The sequence below is a fragment of the Doryrhamphus excisus genome, linkage group LG13 (genome assembly GCF_037039965.1).
Source record: "Doryrhamphus excisus strain RoL-2023G ecotype Guam linkage group LG13, RoL_Dexc_Guam_v1.1, whole genome shotgun sequence".
NCBI classification, from domain to species: domain Eukaryota; kingdom Metazoa; phylum Chordata; class Actinopteri; order Syngnathiformes; family Syngnathidae; genus Doryrhamphus; species Doryrhamphus excisus.
The window spans coordinates 10,966,078-10,985,594 of NC_136369.1; the positions used below are offsets into that span (position 1 = coordinate 10,966,078).

At 39.6% G+C, this 19,517-nt stretch overlaps 1 protein-coding gene across 1 annotated transcript in view; it reads left to right on the top strand.

Moving 5' to 3' along the window:
* Positions 1–19,517, top strand: part of myo1ea (myosin IEa) — a 42,151-nt gene that overhangs the window by 1,533 nt on the left and 21,101 nt on the right. Inside the window, exons 2-4 of the mRNA XM_058088478.2 lie at positions 11,809–11,952; positions 13,949–14,038; positions 14,752–14,846. Of these exons, the coding sequence (XP_057944461.2) occupies positions 11,809–11,952; positions 13,949–14,038; positions 14,752–14,846 (329 nt within the window). The remainder of the gene's footprint in view (positions 1–11,808; positions 11,953–13,948; positions 14,039–14,751; positions 14,847–19,517) is intronic.

Here is a 19,517-nt window from a genome sequence, read left to right on the forward strand (position 1 = left end):
TTATTGTGTGGTTACTTGATAGCTAAACTTTGCTAAATTGTTATTTGCTGACATCAAACATAACTAATGCATGTGTCTGTTTGTTATGTGGGGTGTGGCTTATGACGTTGGAGCAGGAAGAGGACGTGTTGATAATATTGGCAGCACATTTGAAAGTTAAGGCAAAGGCACCAAAGGACAAAAAAATAAATAAGATAGTCTGCATAGACTTTTTCCTTAGTGTACTAGTTCACTTAATTTAACTGAGAACACTGTCTGTTTGAATAGAACATCGTATCAGAAGACTGGAGACCACGTTTTGTTTATTAATATTTAGGTATTCCTCAAACTCAGGAGACTATGCTATGTGATCAAATGTGGTATATTTAGCTTGCCCATTCTAACAAAATAGCATTGCTCAGTAGTTCCCTGTCAGCCATAAAGTACGTCGTATGACAGCAGATGGTTTGCATTATTTCCTTCAACAAGACCGAGCCCCCACTCTGTTGGTTTCAAAAGCTGGCGCTCCATTTTCAAAACCTCATCGCCGCTGTTGTTGAGATTTGCTTAGGAATTTGCGCTCCCTCTTCGAAACAGGACGAACACCCATTCAGCGGACCTGGCGGACTTGTTAGGCTTGTTGTTGCTGAGATTCAGCAGCACATTCACACACTCCTGAATGCTGTGATGTACTCCTCGTTTTCACTGCTTAGTTGTTGGTGAGAGAATGTTGTTGACTTGTGTGGAGAAATTTGAAGGCTAGAATCATGTTCACTCGCTTCTCCAATGGCCACGGTTGCCAAAATGATCCCCTTTGATGTGATGTAATGATTGAAAACACTACCAGTCCTGTAGTTGGTAATGGCACGTGTTGTTTGTGGTTGCATCTTTAAGCGGAATTTATCCATGCAAACAAACGTGTGATTTTTTCCCCCCCACAAAAAATGGTTTCATGACCTCTCCAATGCAGGTTTGTTTGTTTTAATGAACATTTTGGAGGCTGCAAATTGTGTAGACTGGCTCTAGTCTGACACAGCAATTCTTCTTTCTGTAGTATAGATTTCATGCCATACCCTAACACTAAATAGGTAGGGATTGCAGACCTGTTCCAAGACCAGGGTGTACTAAACTGTATAACTTAATGCATACAGTAGATCCCCAACTACTACTGCTACTGCAATGTTATCATTAGTGTTGATAATGATTAATAACTCAGCAGATTAAAGGTGTGGTGGGTGTTGCTGCATATCTTTTTCTTTTTTTTTTGTATCCACTCTTAGTTCCTAAGTGATGACATCAGGCATTTATTGTAGTATTCTTGGGTCTGATGTAACTCTTGACCATGGAAGTGGTCAGATGAGAAGCAGCCAGCACTTTTCCCCCTCTTATTACGTACATAGTGTTCACTATAGTCCCAAAGCAGTGTGTGCTGCTATCTCTTTGTGGCTGTGCGACTCTGTATTTAGGTTTGCGGCCTTGTTTTGCGACTGACTGGCAGCCAGACCTTGAAGTAACTTGTATCTTTGATTTGTAAAGCTTTTGTCAGCATATTTCACAGTGAATAATCGAGGAGAGTTGTTAGCAACTCCATGATGGTAATCAGACAGACAGTGGACTTGGGACAATTATTATACCACAGACGTTTTTTATGACTGTAGGACCACAGGGTCACTGAGTGATTAGCATGATCAAGGGTTCGAATCTCCATTGGAACATCTCTGTGTGAAAGTTGCATGTTTGCCTATAGACATGATGATGGACACAGTAAGATGTGCTGTTGTGACGTCGCCTCAGGGCAGTTACCAAGGTAAAGCGATATGACCGGATTTACAAGGTAGCAGCTGTCTCCATCACTGAGAATCTGCCATAAATCCTTACATTAAACAATTGTAGAGACATACACCTTGTACTGCGAGACTAACAATCAATTGACATTGCGGGAGCCTAATGAATATTCCTTGATGAATTCATTTATCGTCATTTCAGCTAGGCGAAATCATTTCTCAGTAAACTGACTTAGTTTATGAGGAATTTTGTAACTTCTGGATGTGAACTTTCTCTCCTCTGAGCACATTCCAAGCATAATGCCAACTGCAGTGTGTCCTCTCATTGTTGTAAGATAACGGCTAATGACAATTCTACCAGTCATGAATTATGTTTGGTATCTGTGTAATACTACCAAACGTTACCATCAGCATCTAAAAAAGCCCAGTAGTTTCTATAGCTCATCTGTTAATAACTGACCTTTCCAACTTAAAGCCTGAAGCATTTGACTTGGCTGTGATCTAATACAACAATAATATTATTAGACTGTCACTGAAAAGGTCCACTGTTGCTGCTGTGTCTTGGCCAAAACTTTTCCCTTCATCATGCCTTTATCATTACAGCACATTGTCAGCTGTATTATGTTATTATTATGTTAATATGTTTATTTTCTGCCTCTGTATAAGATTTGGTTTTATCGTTTTAATAACTCTATGATATGCCCAGTATATTCTAAGCTTACCAGGATAACAGGGATATTTAGCAGAAATCAGTTTTGGAAATCATAAGACCTTCACATAACGTCATTTGCTGCTGATTCAGTCAGTTGGGGTCAAGTAGCAAACACAGATGATCAATGCCAGATGATCAATGCAATGGGCTTAAGTAATCAACCAGTGAACACAGTTTTAAGAGCTAATGAGCTTGAACTAAAGGATTACATGTGGGACTTAAAGAAGAACCAAATGTTTTCAAACATGTTCACCAAATCAAAACAGTAAAATAATGTCTGCTATCATGTGACTAAAAACTGGGTAGCGATACAGCAGTAAAACATGCTGTATTGCTAAGTCGTTGAAATATGGTATTTTTCTCTCTCTGAATGTTCTGAGCTCCTGTTTCCATGCCAGTGTTGTATTGAGTGGAATAGATGCTATTTATAAAATAGTCCATTCCACACAAAATAATTAAATTGATTTGTTGATGTGTTATTCCTTGACTTTGACTTTCCTTGTCCTAAGCACATATCCCGACCGGTCTACTTATTTGCATTGTCCCTCATTTTCATTGTGGACAGTACCCAAGGTCAGACAATAACCTACTAGTAGTTAGGGGATACTATCTCACTACTCACTTGGGTAAAACGTCATTTGTCTACATCTTTTTGATTATTACTTGTTGGAGATATCCTATAAATTTCTATTTGGTACTTATTTGTACTTAGTCAAAGTATTTAAGTATGACTGTTTGGTTTATACTTCCATGGGACCTTTTTAAATAAATGAAATATTAAGCTACAGATGCTCAATATTGGTTTTCTTACCGATATCCGATTTACTGATTGCATACCACTTTTTTACCGATACTATCCGATATTGATCAGGTCACATCTCATGTAATGACCACAATATCGCATTATGCTTCTTTTGCTGTGATGTAAATAAACACCGTTTGTGCAAAAGAAGACAAATTGTCAAAGTGTCATATTTATTTTAAACATTCTCTCAACAAGTGCCCTGCGATTGGCTGCCGACCAGTCCAGGGTATACCCCGCCTCTCGCCCAAATTCAGCTCTGGTAGGCTCCAGCAAGTGGCACATTTCTATGTGGCACAAACATCCATATAAGAACAAAGTGCAAAGTATGAAACTCTGGACTAAATACAATCATTTCAATTATGAACTAGGCACATTCGGCACGTCACCTGTCGCTTATTATTTTTCTGCAGATACCTTAGCTCATGTGAGTCCAAGTGTGGAGCACAACCTCATCACTCTCGAGTGTATATCATTATTGGCAGAAAAAAACGATACGATTATAACAGATATCAAATTTGTATGCCTAGTGATTACATACAGTATCCATTGCTGACCATGATGGGGAATCAAGCATACATAAGTTGACTGAGCTCAAAAGGGAACAATAACCGAGTCTTGTATGTATTTAAAGGCTTGTCAGGTGTTTATTCCTCTGGAACATTGGTAGTCACTACTTTTATCATGCTAACTTCTGTAGAATACTCAGTACAGAATACTGTACTCATTTAGTCAATACGGGGCTATGTTACTTCATTGATTCATTGTTGTTGTCTATTTTGTTCTTGTATGAATTCAACTTCATATATATATTTTAGTTGTTAACCAGATGTTTTCTTATCATATTGTTATTAATATAAGTAGAATTTAGGTTTAGAGACAGCGACTTCCCCGTGGCCATCAGACTGCTTAATGCCAAATAAGCCTCTACCTGCCCACACGCACAACCAAAACTTTTTAAATTATTGTTATTTATTCTAAATTATTTGTACAAATTACTGTTTATGCTGTACATTGTTGTTCATATTTGATGTCATCTATTTATTCTCCACATTATTATTTATTATTACACGGGAGCCAGGCAACGACATTTCGTTGGCAATTTCACTGCTGTGTTATTGTGCAATGACAATAAAGAAAGTCTATGTCTATGTCTCTATCATCAAAGAAGTACTGTTTTTGCTGTATGTAGTAATGTTGCACTCAGCTATGTCTCTTTGCTCTCAGTGAATGAAGTGAACAGTATTCATAGCTCATTAAAGTGCCCTTCATTATGTACAGTCAATTTTCCAGACCGTGTCACACAGTGAAACTGTGTGCAGAATTAATACAAAAAGGCCTCATGAGAGGTGTGTTTTAAATTAAGAGTACAGCAAACAACATGAACAGTATTGGAGACTCCTCCTAAAGTTCTAATGTCTTCCCATAGATAGTCTCTAGTCATGTAACAGAGAACCAGTTTGATCAGTTCTGCAACACTCCTTGACTGCTGAATTGACAATTTAAAGGTCTTTTCCACCAGTACTACCACCACCCACAGAACTGGAGTGGAACAATAACACTGACATATCATGATTTCTCAAACAGGTATAATTGTTGCCATTTGTTTTAGACAATGCACAATAAATTCTTTGCATGCATGCAGTACCAATGCCTGCTGCCTACCTGTTTGCTTTTTAGTGTCATTGATTGAAACTTGAGTGGGACGTCCTGGTGACACACATAGAATGACTATGTATCCATTTTCACTGCAGATGGTTTGTTTACGTTCAACCACTACATAGGCTGCTGTAAAAAGAAAATATACTGTACTTGGTGTGACGTGTTCCTGTCTTGGATTTCCACAGAGTTCCACCCTGAACCACAATCGTCTCATAGACTATATTTTAGTCGTAGTTTTCTTCCATTGAAAACACAGATTTTGTTTGAGATGTTTCGAATCAGCTCTCGTGATAAATGGCGCCTGTATGGAAGAGAAATAGAGTGTAATTTAGTCAGGGTTGGGATTTGTTCAGGATCCTTTTTCTTTTCTTTATTGGGACACAAACACACACGTCCCTCTAGGCACAGCATTATGTGTGTTTACTAGTCAGTGTTCATGTTTCCGTCATCCTGCAATATAATGACTTACTATCTCCTCTTATCTCTGGTGACCCTAAAATGCTGAGATCTGTAACAACATAACAAATCTAGCCCCACTGGTCACAGTCAAACCAGAGTTTTATCAAAAGTTGACATTGTCGTACAGTATATGAATGAGTTTAACAATGTTTATTGCTGTATTTGTTTAAATACACGGTACACAACAGGGTACCTGCTCATGCTCACAGGCAGACTGTCAGGTTATCTTCATTTGGACTCGTTACCCTTGAGAGAGGGCAAAAGTCAGAGTTCAGGTGGAAGTACTTTTAGCAAAATATTGGCTTCAGTTTTGCTTAAGCCAGATCAGATCATATTTTAAATTAAAAATAGACTGATAGGCACATTATTCAGCCCAAGGGAAATTAAAAAAAAACAATCACTCAAGACCACAGATGAGCATTATGTTGTATTTTTGGTAAGTTCAGAAACAGTATGTGCAGATTTGAGAGAATTTTACATATTTTTGCCTAAATAAATAATTTTCAAGCATAAAAATTGTGAAATGAAAATGCAAGGATGTGATAATATGTAGCACTCTACACTGTCACTAGGTGTCAGTAATGTTACTGGGAAGTTTGGTGAGAGACAGACTCACCAGACTTGATTGCTGGAATAACAGGCTTTTATTGCAGGTTTGAATAATCTCACAACAGGCACAATTATCCTTAATTAAAGTCCCTAATACAAACACAGGCTACTGTTGTAGCAGTAACACAACTCTGAATACCCCCGATGTCACTTCCTGTCTGTCCTATTCATGTCATCTATGACTTGTTTACGCTTCTTTTTTAAACTCTATTGGGTATTAGGAGTGTAAAGGTGAGTATAAGGCTATTATTTAATGTCTTTGGGGTTCCAATAATGTTACAAAATGTATTTAGAAGGTAAACAGGCACAAGGAAGCAGCAATAGATTTTTCCCGCTCTAACTATGAAAATATTCCCTTTATAAAAAAAGAATCCTACTGACGGAACTTCACTGATCACGTTCGGTTGAGTCTGGAATCAATTAACTGCGAAAAACAAGGGATCAATGAAATAGTGTTTTGAATTTTAGTGTTTGTTAGTTTTTCCTAGCTGGTGCATTCAAAGACCTGGGAATTTATAAGAGAAAAATCAAGGAAAGTGTGACTGTTTTGGGACTGAGCTTTTAGAACTTTACGCATGAACAATGTACAAGAACATCAGTTGCTTTGCCGTTTTTTTAAAGTGAAGCATATAATGTGATTACAGTCATTTCTTTTTTAATCGTTGTTAATTGATTGCAGACTCAAATTGTACGATTTTAGCAAAATAGGTTTCAATATTAATAAATGAAATGTTTTTGTAGTTAGAGCATTTTATGACCTTCTAAAACATTTTTTAACATTAGAGCCATGTAGACATGAAATAACATCCCTATAGTCACCTTTACACTCATATTGCCTACTATAGTATGCAATAATGAGACAAAATAACTCACACATGCTAAAACTCGTTTTTGGAAAATGTATCTAAAGTCTACAAAATAGTGTAGACATCATTAACACTATTTGTGAGTTGCCAAATTTCCCTCAGCATTTGAACGCACCAGCAAGGACTGAACATTCTCCTCTTTGAGCCTCATTGCACAACAACAACAATAACTTTGTCCGAGTAAGACGGATTGTTGGATAATTACAAGCAAAGTTCATGGCTCTATTTGTTGATTTCTCTACGTCACTCACATTAAAAGCAAGCCACTAGTGTTGGCATCTCAACACAAGAAAAAACCACATGCATGTGGATGAACCGGGACTCCAGTGGGGTTTGAAATTTTTGTTTTCATTTTTAGTATTATCAAACTTAGGAAGAAAAGAAAACAATGTAGCAACATATTGTTTTTTTATCCATGATTAAGAGAATAACCTTTAAATATGTGACATATGTTTGCAAAATTAGATTAATGGGGTCTTAATCCTTGGCTCAATCACCAATGGTCTTGTTATAAATGACTAGTGAGGCAAATAATCTGGAAATGGACGTAATCTCTGGATATACCTGCTGTTAGCCAATTGTTGTTAAGATCAAGTAGAGTACCTTCTTTAAAAAAAGGTTGGGTGGTTAAGTTAGGTATAAGGATAGGCATAATATTTGATTAAGACTTGGGTCATTTGTGAGTGTGCTACTTGATATCGGTTTCCACCCACATTCCCCCCAAACATGCTAGGTTAATTGACGTCTATCAAACATTATGTGATGAGGGAAGACAACATCTTCAGCACATCAAATCACATCAGCCACCTGAAATGCCAGCATCGCTACAACTGTCAGAGCCCGTGGCTTGTTCCTATCGCCGCAGTGTTTTTAAAGGTGCAAAAAAAGATGCTGGCTTATTGTTTATCAGTATTTGTCTTGAAGAGCGGGAATTGATTGAAGTTCGTATTCACTTTTTTTTTAAATTGTGCATCCCTCATCATGTCCATGAGGAAGGCAGGTTTTCCTTCATGATATCATGAAAACATGGAACTTCAGCACTTCAACTCTCAAATGTGGAGCAAATAAGTGAGGGAGATAATAGTCAGATCATGAACAGGCTCTACTTTTATGTTTCAGGCTCTACATCATGAAAACATTCAAATTTGCATCGTTGGGTCCTTTTTGAAGTGTTTTTCGCGCCAGAACAATGAGGTCAAAGTGGATCATTGTGGCACAACTAATGTCACACATGAAGGATTATCCAGCATTAACCTCCCCATTGGAATTTTTGGACTACTTTAGACAGCTTTCAGGGTCTTTGGGAGGAGGATTAAGTACCTAATTTGTACCTAATTTTGTGTTTTGTTTTGCCCTTTGTATGCCAGGCCATTATGTCACTGCACTCAATTTTCGAGTACACACAATCACAATCTGGCCAGCATTTCCTAATTGATGCGATTGATTCAACTCCCAAGTTGGGCCCTTAGGCAATATTGCCATTACATTACAAAGTGACTAGTGGCATCATTGCTTCTAATTTTAGGAGCATTGTCCGTATTTTTCTTGATCGTTCTCACAGTTGTAACACTGGTTGGACTGTGTGTCAGCTGCTGAGGTGGAAAAGCACAGAAGGAAGAAATGAGGGGAAAAGTGCCGCTTATGATACTGAATCAAAGCCAGCCATTTCCTGTTCGGTGAGCCAGCTTCTGCTCAGCACTCTCCATATATGGTGATGGTATTTGCATGGACTATAGATCTGGACTGGGGCTGGAATGCCTTTGTATGAACGAATGGGAAAAAGTTTGATCCTTTTGGTTGAGTTTTGGTTTATTAAATATCAAACACTAAACTGTTTGTTGTTTATTGATAAATAAATTATAAAATAGAAGAACACTTTAAATTCTTTGAGTTACAGCATACTTAAATAATATTGGTTGCAAAGTGGCGTCTTCATATAACCACCAATATAATCACACTTGAACTATAACCTTTAACCCCACACGGCTCCAGCAGAGTGTGTGTGGTCAGTCTAGCCACCTCCCAGGCATCTTTGTGTGTGTGTGTGTGTGTGTGTGTGCCGTCCTCCTTTCCTGTTCAGCTACTCCCAATGACTGTTGATGTAAGACTATTTTCTCAGTCCTCTTGCCTCATTAAAGCAGCCCCAAATCAAAACACATGAAACTATTCTCCTAACATTTGGCGTGCATCCCCTTACATGTGTGCACAACTTGTTACTACCGTCATGAAACTGCACTTTTTTTTATTCCAGACAGGTTAAGTACAGTGAACTCGATTTTTTTTCCATCGCCCATTCAGTGCCCCCCCCCCTCACACACACTCTTTTGTCACTTAGTGTTTTGAGGAATTAACGTGTCTTGGTTTATGTATGAGCAGTCAAAACATGCTCAGCATTTCTTAACGCATCATTTAAAGTGTTAATAAGCAAACACAGTAGATGCCGTTGACAATGTTGCACAGAGCATAGTTTTGTTTGGATTACATTACAAGAAGATTACTGACATTATTAAAAGCTGATTATGTTGAACAACCTTTTTGTAGACCACCGGGAAGATTTTTCCGAAGGAAGGCTTTCTCTGCTTGCTACGCTTTGAAAATTCCTGAACTGGAGTATACTCGATTTCTTCAGCCATTCAGGGGTGAACCCAAGTTCGTATCAGTTTGAAGAAATGACCAGACATCCTCTTTTGGGATTTTTTTTGGTGGTGGACAGCAGAATTCATGGTTCCGTTTACCACAGCAAGTCATCCAGGTGCAGAAGCAGCAAAACAGCACCAGACCAACAGATCACACTACCACCACCATATTTTACTGTTAGTACTGTTGGTTTACTGTTGTTCTTTTTCTTGTACGCCAGATGTAATGGGACACACGTTTGTCTTATCGATTCACAGGGTACTTTCCCAAAGGTCTCGGAGATTATCAACATATTGTCTGGCAAAATTGAGATGAACCTTAATGTTCTTTTTGCTTAGCAGGCTGTGTCTTTCTCAATGTGGAGTCATGAACACTGACCTTAACTGAAGCACGTGAGGCCTGCAGTTCTTTGGATGTTGTTGTGGGGTCTTTTGTGACCTCTTGGTTGAGTCGTCGCAGCGGTCTTGGAATAATATTGGTTGGCCGGCCACTCTTGAGATGGTTCACCACTGTTCCATGTTTTTACCATTTGTGGATAATGGCTCTCACTGTGGTTTGCTGGAGTCCCAAAGCTTTAGAAATGACTTCATCACCTTTTTCAGAATGATAGATCTCAATTAATATCAGTTATGTTATGTTTTAACAAAGGTGGCAATCACTTTTTCACACAGGGCCATGTCGGTTTGGATTTTTTTTCTCCCTTAATTATGAAAAGTTTCATTTAAAAACTGCATCTTGTGTTCAGTTCTGTTGTCAGTGTCTAATATTTAAATTTGATTATCTGAAACATTCATTCATTCATTTTCTACCGCTTATCTTGACGAGGGTCGCGGGGTTGCTGGAGCTTATCCCAGCTGTCCTCGGGTGAAAGGCTTGGCACACCCCGAACTGGTCGCCAGCCAATCACAGTGATCTGAAACATTTAAATGTAAACAAAGATGCAAAAAAATAAGAAATCAGGAAATGGGTTAACACTTTCACACAACTGTATATGATATATTATAACAGTAGTGATGGTTAATTTGGTCTCAAGTAATGTTGACAATGTGTACATTTCTGTGTGCGTGTACTCCGGTTTCCTCCCACATTCCAAAAATGTGTATGGCAGGTTAATTGATGACTCCAAATTCTCCATATGTGTCTATATGTGTCTATATGCTGACCAATCCATGTGGATGGATGGAGGGATAACACATTTAACTGGTTGATTGAACCAAATATGCTGCCTGCCACTGTTATATACACACCAATACATCCCCAATTCTCCTCATGTCAAGTAAAAAGTTGCAATTTCCCATTGCCGCACCCAAAAAATGCAGTAAAACATGTTAATGGGTGTCATCTGGAAGATTAATTGGGCATTAATTGCTTCTTTTCCCATAAAGGGAAAGTACCTATTGTGGATTAGTCTGAAAAATATTCCTGACCATCATCCAGTTTGTAAAGTGGTTTTCTTCTCGTAAAGTCTAAATTTATCCTGGAAGATGTTAAAAGCTCAAGTTAATTATCAAGTTAACTACTAGCCTTCCTCCCCACTATAATTGGTCTTGCTTGTGAACAAAAACGAGTGTGTTCTTGATTAATTTAATTTGATATGGAAAGATATATATATATAAAATCCATGTTCAAGGTTTTATATGAATGAATGCCTATGAATATAAATCCAACCACTTTTGAAGGAAAGGACAATTTCCTGTTTATTGTGATTTATTTGAGATATAGTTTGCACTGGTATAGAATTTCACTTAATACACTAAAAGTGGAGTGCTGACTCTTTTTGATTGCCTTATTTCTGTTCATTAGATGTTAGACATGTTTGAGACAGCTATCCAATATGCTGCAGTGCAGTTCTACACCAGGGCAAACTACCAGTTCCTCACTTGCCTCTTGGGAGGAAGTCAAAAGTTAAGTTGTGAATGCTCTTTGAGTGATTCTTCATCCGAGAGAAACGGTCTTCACAGCGCTTTGTGACCCTTTTCCACAGTAGCCACACTGAGTGACACAGAAGTGACTCATAGCGCATGATGGATGAGCTCACATCGTCGGAGATTCAGTCAGCTTAAAAGAAAACACGGGACGTGGGCAGAGTGTTTGGAAGTGGATACAAGTTTGATCCAAGTATCTTTTACACACCGAGGAAAAGGGGAACACAGTCATAATGACATGAATAGGGGTTCTTTTTATCTGATTACATCATAGCCACAAGTGCCTTAAAGCTTACTCACTATTCATGTGAGTCATCCTGTAGGCCGCATATGGCTCATCTAACTATTGTTGACCATATGTACTTTGTTCCAGGGGAGCCGGGGTCATTACGGGTACCACTGGCAGAGCCACAATGTCAAGCTCAGCGGGGTGGACGACATGGTGCTGCTCACCAAGATCAACGAGGACGCCATTGTGGACAACCTGAAGAAGAGATACATGGATGACTACATCTTTGTATCCTTGCCTCACAATGCTGGCTCGCACCTCCGTGAGGAATGGCGGGCTTCCCGTCACCTCTGCTTTCCCAGAATAGCCCCGCAGTCATTCACAGTAGTGCATAAGGTTGCTATCGGAAGGCAGCTCCTGCCCCTTCTGTGTTGACGGAGGAAAAGGTCATGTCAGTACCACTGCCAGATGTTTGACCTCTGCTCATTTGCTCAAGGAAGGAAGAGATACTCCTTTGGCTATCGCTGTGGTGCAGGTGGTGGTAAAGATCAGCCAGTGTGCATGTTTAAAGCATGAATATGACCTTTTCGAAACAATCACTGCTATTTTTTTGTCAAGACACATTAGCATTCATTCAGATGAAAACAGTCTAACCCGTAACATGTCTGGGGCATGCTTTGATCAGAGTACTCCCAGGGATGAAGAATTACAGCTCTCTTAAAGCCCTCCAAACACCCACGTTAAGAGCAAGATAGTGTAATAATTCATTTGGGGAAATTATGTTATCTCTCATAGCTCACACAGCAATACATACAATAACTAAAAATACAAAATTCAGGATGAGATAAAAGTGCTGTGCAGCATATGATATTAGATTTCCAGAAAAAGTGTTAGTGTGCTTAAAAGGGTTAAAAGTCAGTCTTTGCCATGCAGAGGTCTGTTAAACAACTTGAGAGGAAGGATCTCCTGTACCTCCTACTTCTCCAAGCATGAATCATGTGAGGCCCTGACAGTTCGCTTATATTGTCCAAGTCGTATAGAGACCCACCAGATCTAGCAAAGGTGAGATGAGAAAAGCCTAGAAGCCACTTGGTAGAACTTGTTATCTCTATAATACTGGACTGGATTTTAACAATTTTATTTCACTCAAACCAGTCAGATGGACCGGTGTAGGAATATTTGCCCTGGCAAAGGTCTTTGAGTTCCACTGGAGTTGCCAATCTCCATTGGAGATGACTTTGTTCAGGCCTACATTTGACCATAATTATTTGAGTTAGGGGCATCACCTGTCATGGTGGTATGCAGCAGTCCATGAATTTTCAATATGTTTTTGAGCATTTTTCTGGTTCAGCTTTAAAAGCTGAACTGAAAGCATTGTACATTGCACAAATTAGAGGATTTAAACAAGGAAATCTAAGTTCACGTACTATTTAATGAATGAACACAAGTCTTGCATGGCAGCTTCAGGCTTTTTCATAGGCAGGATTTACTGTAGAGCAAACAGCAGTGGCCGTGCGAGGCCTTCCCAGTCAGCAATGCTGTAGGTGACTGTTGGCCTGCCACAATAGCAGCTTTATTTGTCACCAGCAGCGCTTTGGCTGCAGGGTGTAAAACGTCACAATAGTGTTACGTGCTCAGCCTAGCCTCAGTCCTTTGTAACAACCAGGAACTTAGTTTGAATAGTCCACAGTAGAAAAGTCTCATATTGTCATGAACAGCTCTTGCTCAATATTAGAAATACCAGACAGTTGGCACAAAAAAAAGTACAAAAAAAATCTTAGCTGCTCGACAGTTGTTTGATAAGTCTGCTTCATTGATCACCGTATATGTAATATATATATATATATATATATATATATATATGGTGACTGCAAATTGTCTATATGTGCCCTGTGATTGGCTGGCTACCAGTCCAGGGTGTACCCCGCCTCTCGCCCAAAGTCAGCTGGGATAGGCTCCAGCATACCCCCACAACCCTAATGAGGACAAGTGGCATAGAAAATTGATGGATGCATGGATGGATCGCTGCTGCATCTCTCTGGCTCACTGCTGTGCGTGAGTGACTGTATGAAAAGCTCTGACTGTGGAATATGTGTTTTCAGCACCACCATTATTATCTATGAGAAGCCTTTTTTTGATGCAGCAGTCACATGTTTTGACTGTGTTGGCAGTCAAAACATTGCAGATTATATAATGTCTATTCCTACTCAGATATACTTTGAATGTGTCTGTTTCCCCATGGTTTTGTCTTCTCTTTGTGGTCTTTAATGAATGCCCTCATCAGACATACATTGGCCCCGTACTGATCTCCGTCAACCCCTTCAAGCAGATGCCGTACTTTGGAGAAAAAGAAGTTGAGATGTATCAAGGCGCAGTAAGTAGGATTTTGTCTTTTTATTCTTTGAATTAAGTACTCAGAGACGTTACCGTCTGCAGAGAAAAGAACTGGGTTGGATTCAGTGCGAACTTTCCAGCTGGCGCTTGCAGATGTTGCCTGTCAGAAACTGGACCCGAGCAACAGGAAGGCTTGGCAGTGCTGTCATAGAACTGTGTGTTCAAGCCAGCCCGCTTGTCTCCCGAGCCAGGAGCACACTTCGATACTGACTAGTCTGTTTAAAAAAAAATCCTCAAGTAGCACGCAGCACACATAAGGTTACTGTATCAGCGATTGTATTTATGGTCGGACAAAATCAGCCTCTCCTCCATGGGTGGGCAACAACGGATGTGATCCCAATCTACCCTTTTGAATATGCCTGTGCAGACTAAATGTTAGAAAAATATCAATCATCCAGCAACATTTTAGTTTTCGCGGCCTTTCCATTTTTCTGGTAGTGTAAATGGAGTAGATTAAACCAGCCTGATATCATCTGTGTTGGCCGCCATTGGAATAGGGTGCTTTAGATTTAAAAATTAAAAAAAAAAACAGATGTGGGATTCAAGTGGAAAGAGTGGAAACAGCAATGTTCTAATGGTATGTTTTCAATTTACATCTGGACAGTATCAAAATAAGATGAATTTGCACATTTATAGACTACATAATGCTTGAATAAATCCCTTTTCTAATATAAATTGTATTCCTTCCCTCAGGCCCAATATGAGAACCCTCCTCACATCTATGCTCTGGCGGACAACATGTACAGAAACATGATGATTGACCGAGAAAACCAGTGTGTCATCATTAGGTAAGAACATGTGAAAAATGCCCGTAATACCACACAAGGAGATCGGAATTATCAGTAACTGTCTGGTTCATGCTTATTATCAAGCAGCCTAACCTGTTCCCCCATAAAGCTTCAGATGATTATCTGTGCCAATTGATGTGTAAGGTGATACAATATGTCAGCAGGTGATGATAATAGACGATGGGTGCATGATAATAAACCCAACAGGTTCTTCCACATCATTTACTGCCCTTGTTACAGGAAACACACACTAATTGTAGCTGTGCAAATTTAACTTGAAGGAAGATATGTGCATTTATTTTGGCGTCCTGCTTTCCAAATTGAAATAACAGGAAGGGCACCTGCGTGATTCCTTCCTCAGCACTGATGTTTCTTTGGATTGAAGGGACTTTTTTCAGTGTGTTGTTTCTGGCTGGAGTTGTGCTGAGAGGAGTGTTGTGTCATGATCAGGCCTTTTATCTTATGGTTCAGTCACCCGACCGCCATGGTTCCTATAGTGCTTACTTCATGATGAACGATTCCTGCTTCAGCACTTTAGCCTGTTGTTTGCACAGTGAGCACTTGCTCGTTCAGTTTCCCCACATAAAAGCACCGAGGTGGATTATGCGATGGACTAAATCAGCAAACAAAACCAGGCAAGTGGTGTTAGGATGAGACCAACACAAAAGGCTGCTGTGAACTGCTGGCCAGGCAGTGTGGTCAGCACTGGCATGTGTTCCCTATTTTCACTATTTACTTGTGGAATTGGCAATATAAGGGATATTTAGCAGCAAAATCAGGACACCGGCTATTCTATGCTAGCTCCTAGCATGCATGACACAAGTGTTCATGAAGCAACAGCTCCTTTAATCTCCAGTGGAACAGGCTTGTTTGGTTCTGAGTTTCAATCAACTAACAATGAGCTCATTTCCAGACACCGCTCTGCTTTTCATTTCATCACACTGGAGTTATTTTTAAAGTCTGCCAACTACTTGTTGGTATGCTCTCAACTGCCACAACTTTTGTTTTATTAACCTACACGTGCTGATGGGGGAATAATAATAATAATAAATAATAATAAAAATAAGCCCCTCTACCTGCCCATGCGCACAACCAAAACTTTAAATTATTATTATTTATTCCAAATTACTGTTTACGCTGTACATTGTTCATATTTGATGTAATCTATTTATTCTCCACATTATTATTTATTATTACACAGGAGCCAGGCAACAACATTTTGTTGGCAATTTCACTGCTGTGTTATTGTGCAATGACAATAAAGAAAGTCTATGTCTAGGTCTAATCCACCCATTTTCTATACCACACATTAGGGTCACGGGTATGCTGGAGCCTATCCCAGCTGACTTTGGGCGAGAGACGGGGTACACCCTGGACTGATCGTCATTCATAGCATTGGACATTGATACCTATGGACAATTTGAAGCCACAAATTAACCTAGCATATTTACCTATAGCCATAGGTTAAATATAATTCATTAAAAGTTTGGGGGGGAGCATTTTTTTCAATTGCTCACCCGATTCAGTTAAACACCCAGCAATTAAACTGTAAATTGTTACAGCGGGTATTTTGTAGAGCGCACTGAGCTGTGTGAGAAATTTCAAATCAATCTGACTGAGGTGAAACTTTAATAGCAGTTTAATAACAGGGACACACTGTGGCATATTTTATGGCGAAATAACAGAAATGTTAACCCTTTTTGTGTGCAGCGGTTCAGGAGAAGGGTTAACACCTTATGTGAAAAAATGGCCAGTGCCACTCCAAACTGGGAATTACTATTATCTACTATTATCTTGAAATGTTGTATTTTGCAGGTATACCTCATGATGTGACTGAGAACGTATGGCTGTTATGTTGTCATGGACTGCTATGATCACTGTGTGGATTTGTAATCAAACCAAGTTTCACCATTTAACATGCTCTATTTAAACTGTAAATTGTGCCGATTTCAAATGATGCAAGATTTATCCAAGACTCCTCGACTGCTGCGTGAATTGCTCTATTCCATTATTATCAATATCTTTGCAAGACCACACACTTCTACGAGGAAGCAAATTGCTGACGTTCTTCTTCCGAGTTGATGTCAGTAATGATTAATGGAAGTTAATAGTTAACGTATGTCTGCTTCTGAGTTGATAAATCTCTGCAATTGACCCCACAGCGCTGACACTCGTGCTTAAAAATAGAAGGCAGACACAAAAAACGTATTCTGACATGCATCACGTCTTGTTGTTGCATGAGCACTTAACAGCGTGTAGTGTGGAGGCCCTGGCCAAACTGTGGAGGTTCTGGACTATGGGGGGAGGGTTAATAGAAGAGTGGCTCCCATGACTTCCTCTGGCCACCGCTAACAGGCTGCAGCTGTGTTTCTCACACAGCATTTACCGAGCCAGCTCTACTTTAAGGCGCAGGAGAAAAAACAGCAGTCCTTCTCTGCCAAGCCACATGCGTCCAAATAAGTATGACCTGAAAGTCAAGGAGGGAAAGTAGCGTGTAGGTTGTGGGAATAAGAGATGAATGCGAAGTGTGTCTCAACAGGATTAACATGCAGTCGCCCGTCCCACAAATTTCTTATGTATTTTCTTGAAAGGAAAATTTTGCCTATCATCCACAATATGTTAAGTTAATATGAGCTAGCTAACAATGCACATCATTGGGAGGCACTTTATTTGACTACGGCTCACATGCTGTGATCATGCAAGAACAAGGAATTTGATGATAACATGTAATACTTTTTTGTTAGGGCTCGAGTGCCAAAATGAGTACCTCCCAATGACTTGTTAGCTAGCTCATATTAACTTATTTTCTTTGGTAGAACGCACAGAAAAGTGAAAAAATAATGTGTTCATGTTGCACATAAAGATTGTGAATGATGGATAACATTCATTATCACATACTACAGTATTAATTGGCCCTGTATCCTAGAAACCGTCCATGAATGATACGGGAAAAGGCCGAAATGATACTGTGTCAAAGCCCAGGGCAGTGATGCTGATAAAATATAGAGTTTAAGTCCAGTATCAGCCCCCGTAGCTGTCCAATCAGAGCACGCTGCTCTGGTATCGTGCCCGTGAAACAACCAATCAGAGAACAGCGCACAAGCGTGAACACACAGCGTTTGTTTTGCTGACATTGATAAGATAAGACTGTTGATAAAATATTATTGTTGAAATATTTTTGTGTTTACACTGTTTAGATATAATACATGTAATAAACTGAAAGTTTTCTGGAAACAAAATGGTCTTTTGATTAAATAGTACGTGATAATAAGCTCATGATTAAATAGTATGTGATAATAAGATCATCACATGGTTTGTCTGGTATCAGGTGCCAGATACTGACACTTGGGGGCATGATACCTGGCCTGATAACAGACAAACCATGTGATAACCTATAAGTACAGGATACAGCATGCGTTTTGGTGTCACGGATAAACATACAGTTATACAGCCAAACCTCTCAAGCCAAGCACAATGCATTGCAGGACATCAGTTTGACCTCCCAATTTTGGGATTTTGAACCTTTTTCCGTAGGGCGTCCATAAAGAGTAATAATCTATTCCAGGGTCAAACTGTTTTATGACCTTGATAGAATATACAGACATTTAAAAGAACCATCACTGAAGTAGTGTTGCATGATTCTGCAAAATATGTGAATCACATTTTCCTCTGGGACATTTTTTTACACACACACACACGCACACACTCCATGTTTAGGGCTGTGTACTTTTAAGAAACCATCCATCCATCCATCTTCCACTACTTATCCAAGGTTGAGTTGCAAGGGCAGAAGCCTCAGCAGGGAAGCCCAGACTTCCCTCTCCCTGGTGACTTAGGTGGATTCCGAGGCATTCTACCGGTCGGACGTGTCCCACCCTACTCGTCATAGGCATCCTGACCAGATAGATGCTCAAGCCATCTTATCATTATCACACTCGTCATTGTCTTGTTTTGCTTTTTCTAACATTCTTAATTGGAGGTCCAGGAAGGGCAACTGACGAGGACTTTTTGTACAAATGAATAGACAAAATAATCTATAGAGTGAAAAAAACATGGCAATTGGCAATACATTCATGCACATAATAATGACAAGTCAGTCACTGCGATCGCTTCTGCCACAAGTTGATGAATTATAGCCAGCACGCCTCACTGGCCAGCGCTCAACAGGGGACTACCGGAGTCAGAGCAAAGTTCAACCGTCATGCTAACTCACACACAGTGCAGCGCGAATCCTTGTCAAAACATTGCAGCATTTTTTTTGTGATCCAGCTCCTACCATATTAGAAAATTGTTGATATTTACGAATTAGATTCAGTCTTAGTGTGAATCGAGATGCAATTTTGTGCAGCCCAACACCCAAAAATGCTAAAGCGATTTAACTTTCATAGCAAGTGATAGTTGCAAAAAATCCAAAGAAAAAGCAAGTTGTTTTGCTGTGGTATGGCTCAGTAGTGGTGATATCAGTGATCCTCTGTTCTCCCGTGATCGTGTGGAAGTATCCTTGGCCAAGATACTGAACCCCAGTTGCTCCTGATGCTGCATCATCATTAGATAAATGTGCTAACAGTGTCAAAGCGCTCTGAATATCTTGGAGGTGGAAAAGCGTTATACAATTTTGGGGAATTTGTTAGGAAATCCGAGACTCTTAATGTTGAGTGACTTTATCTAGTA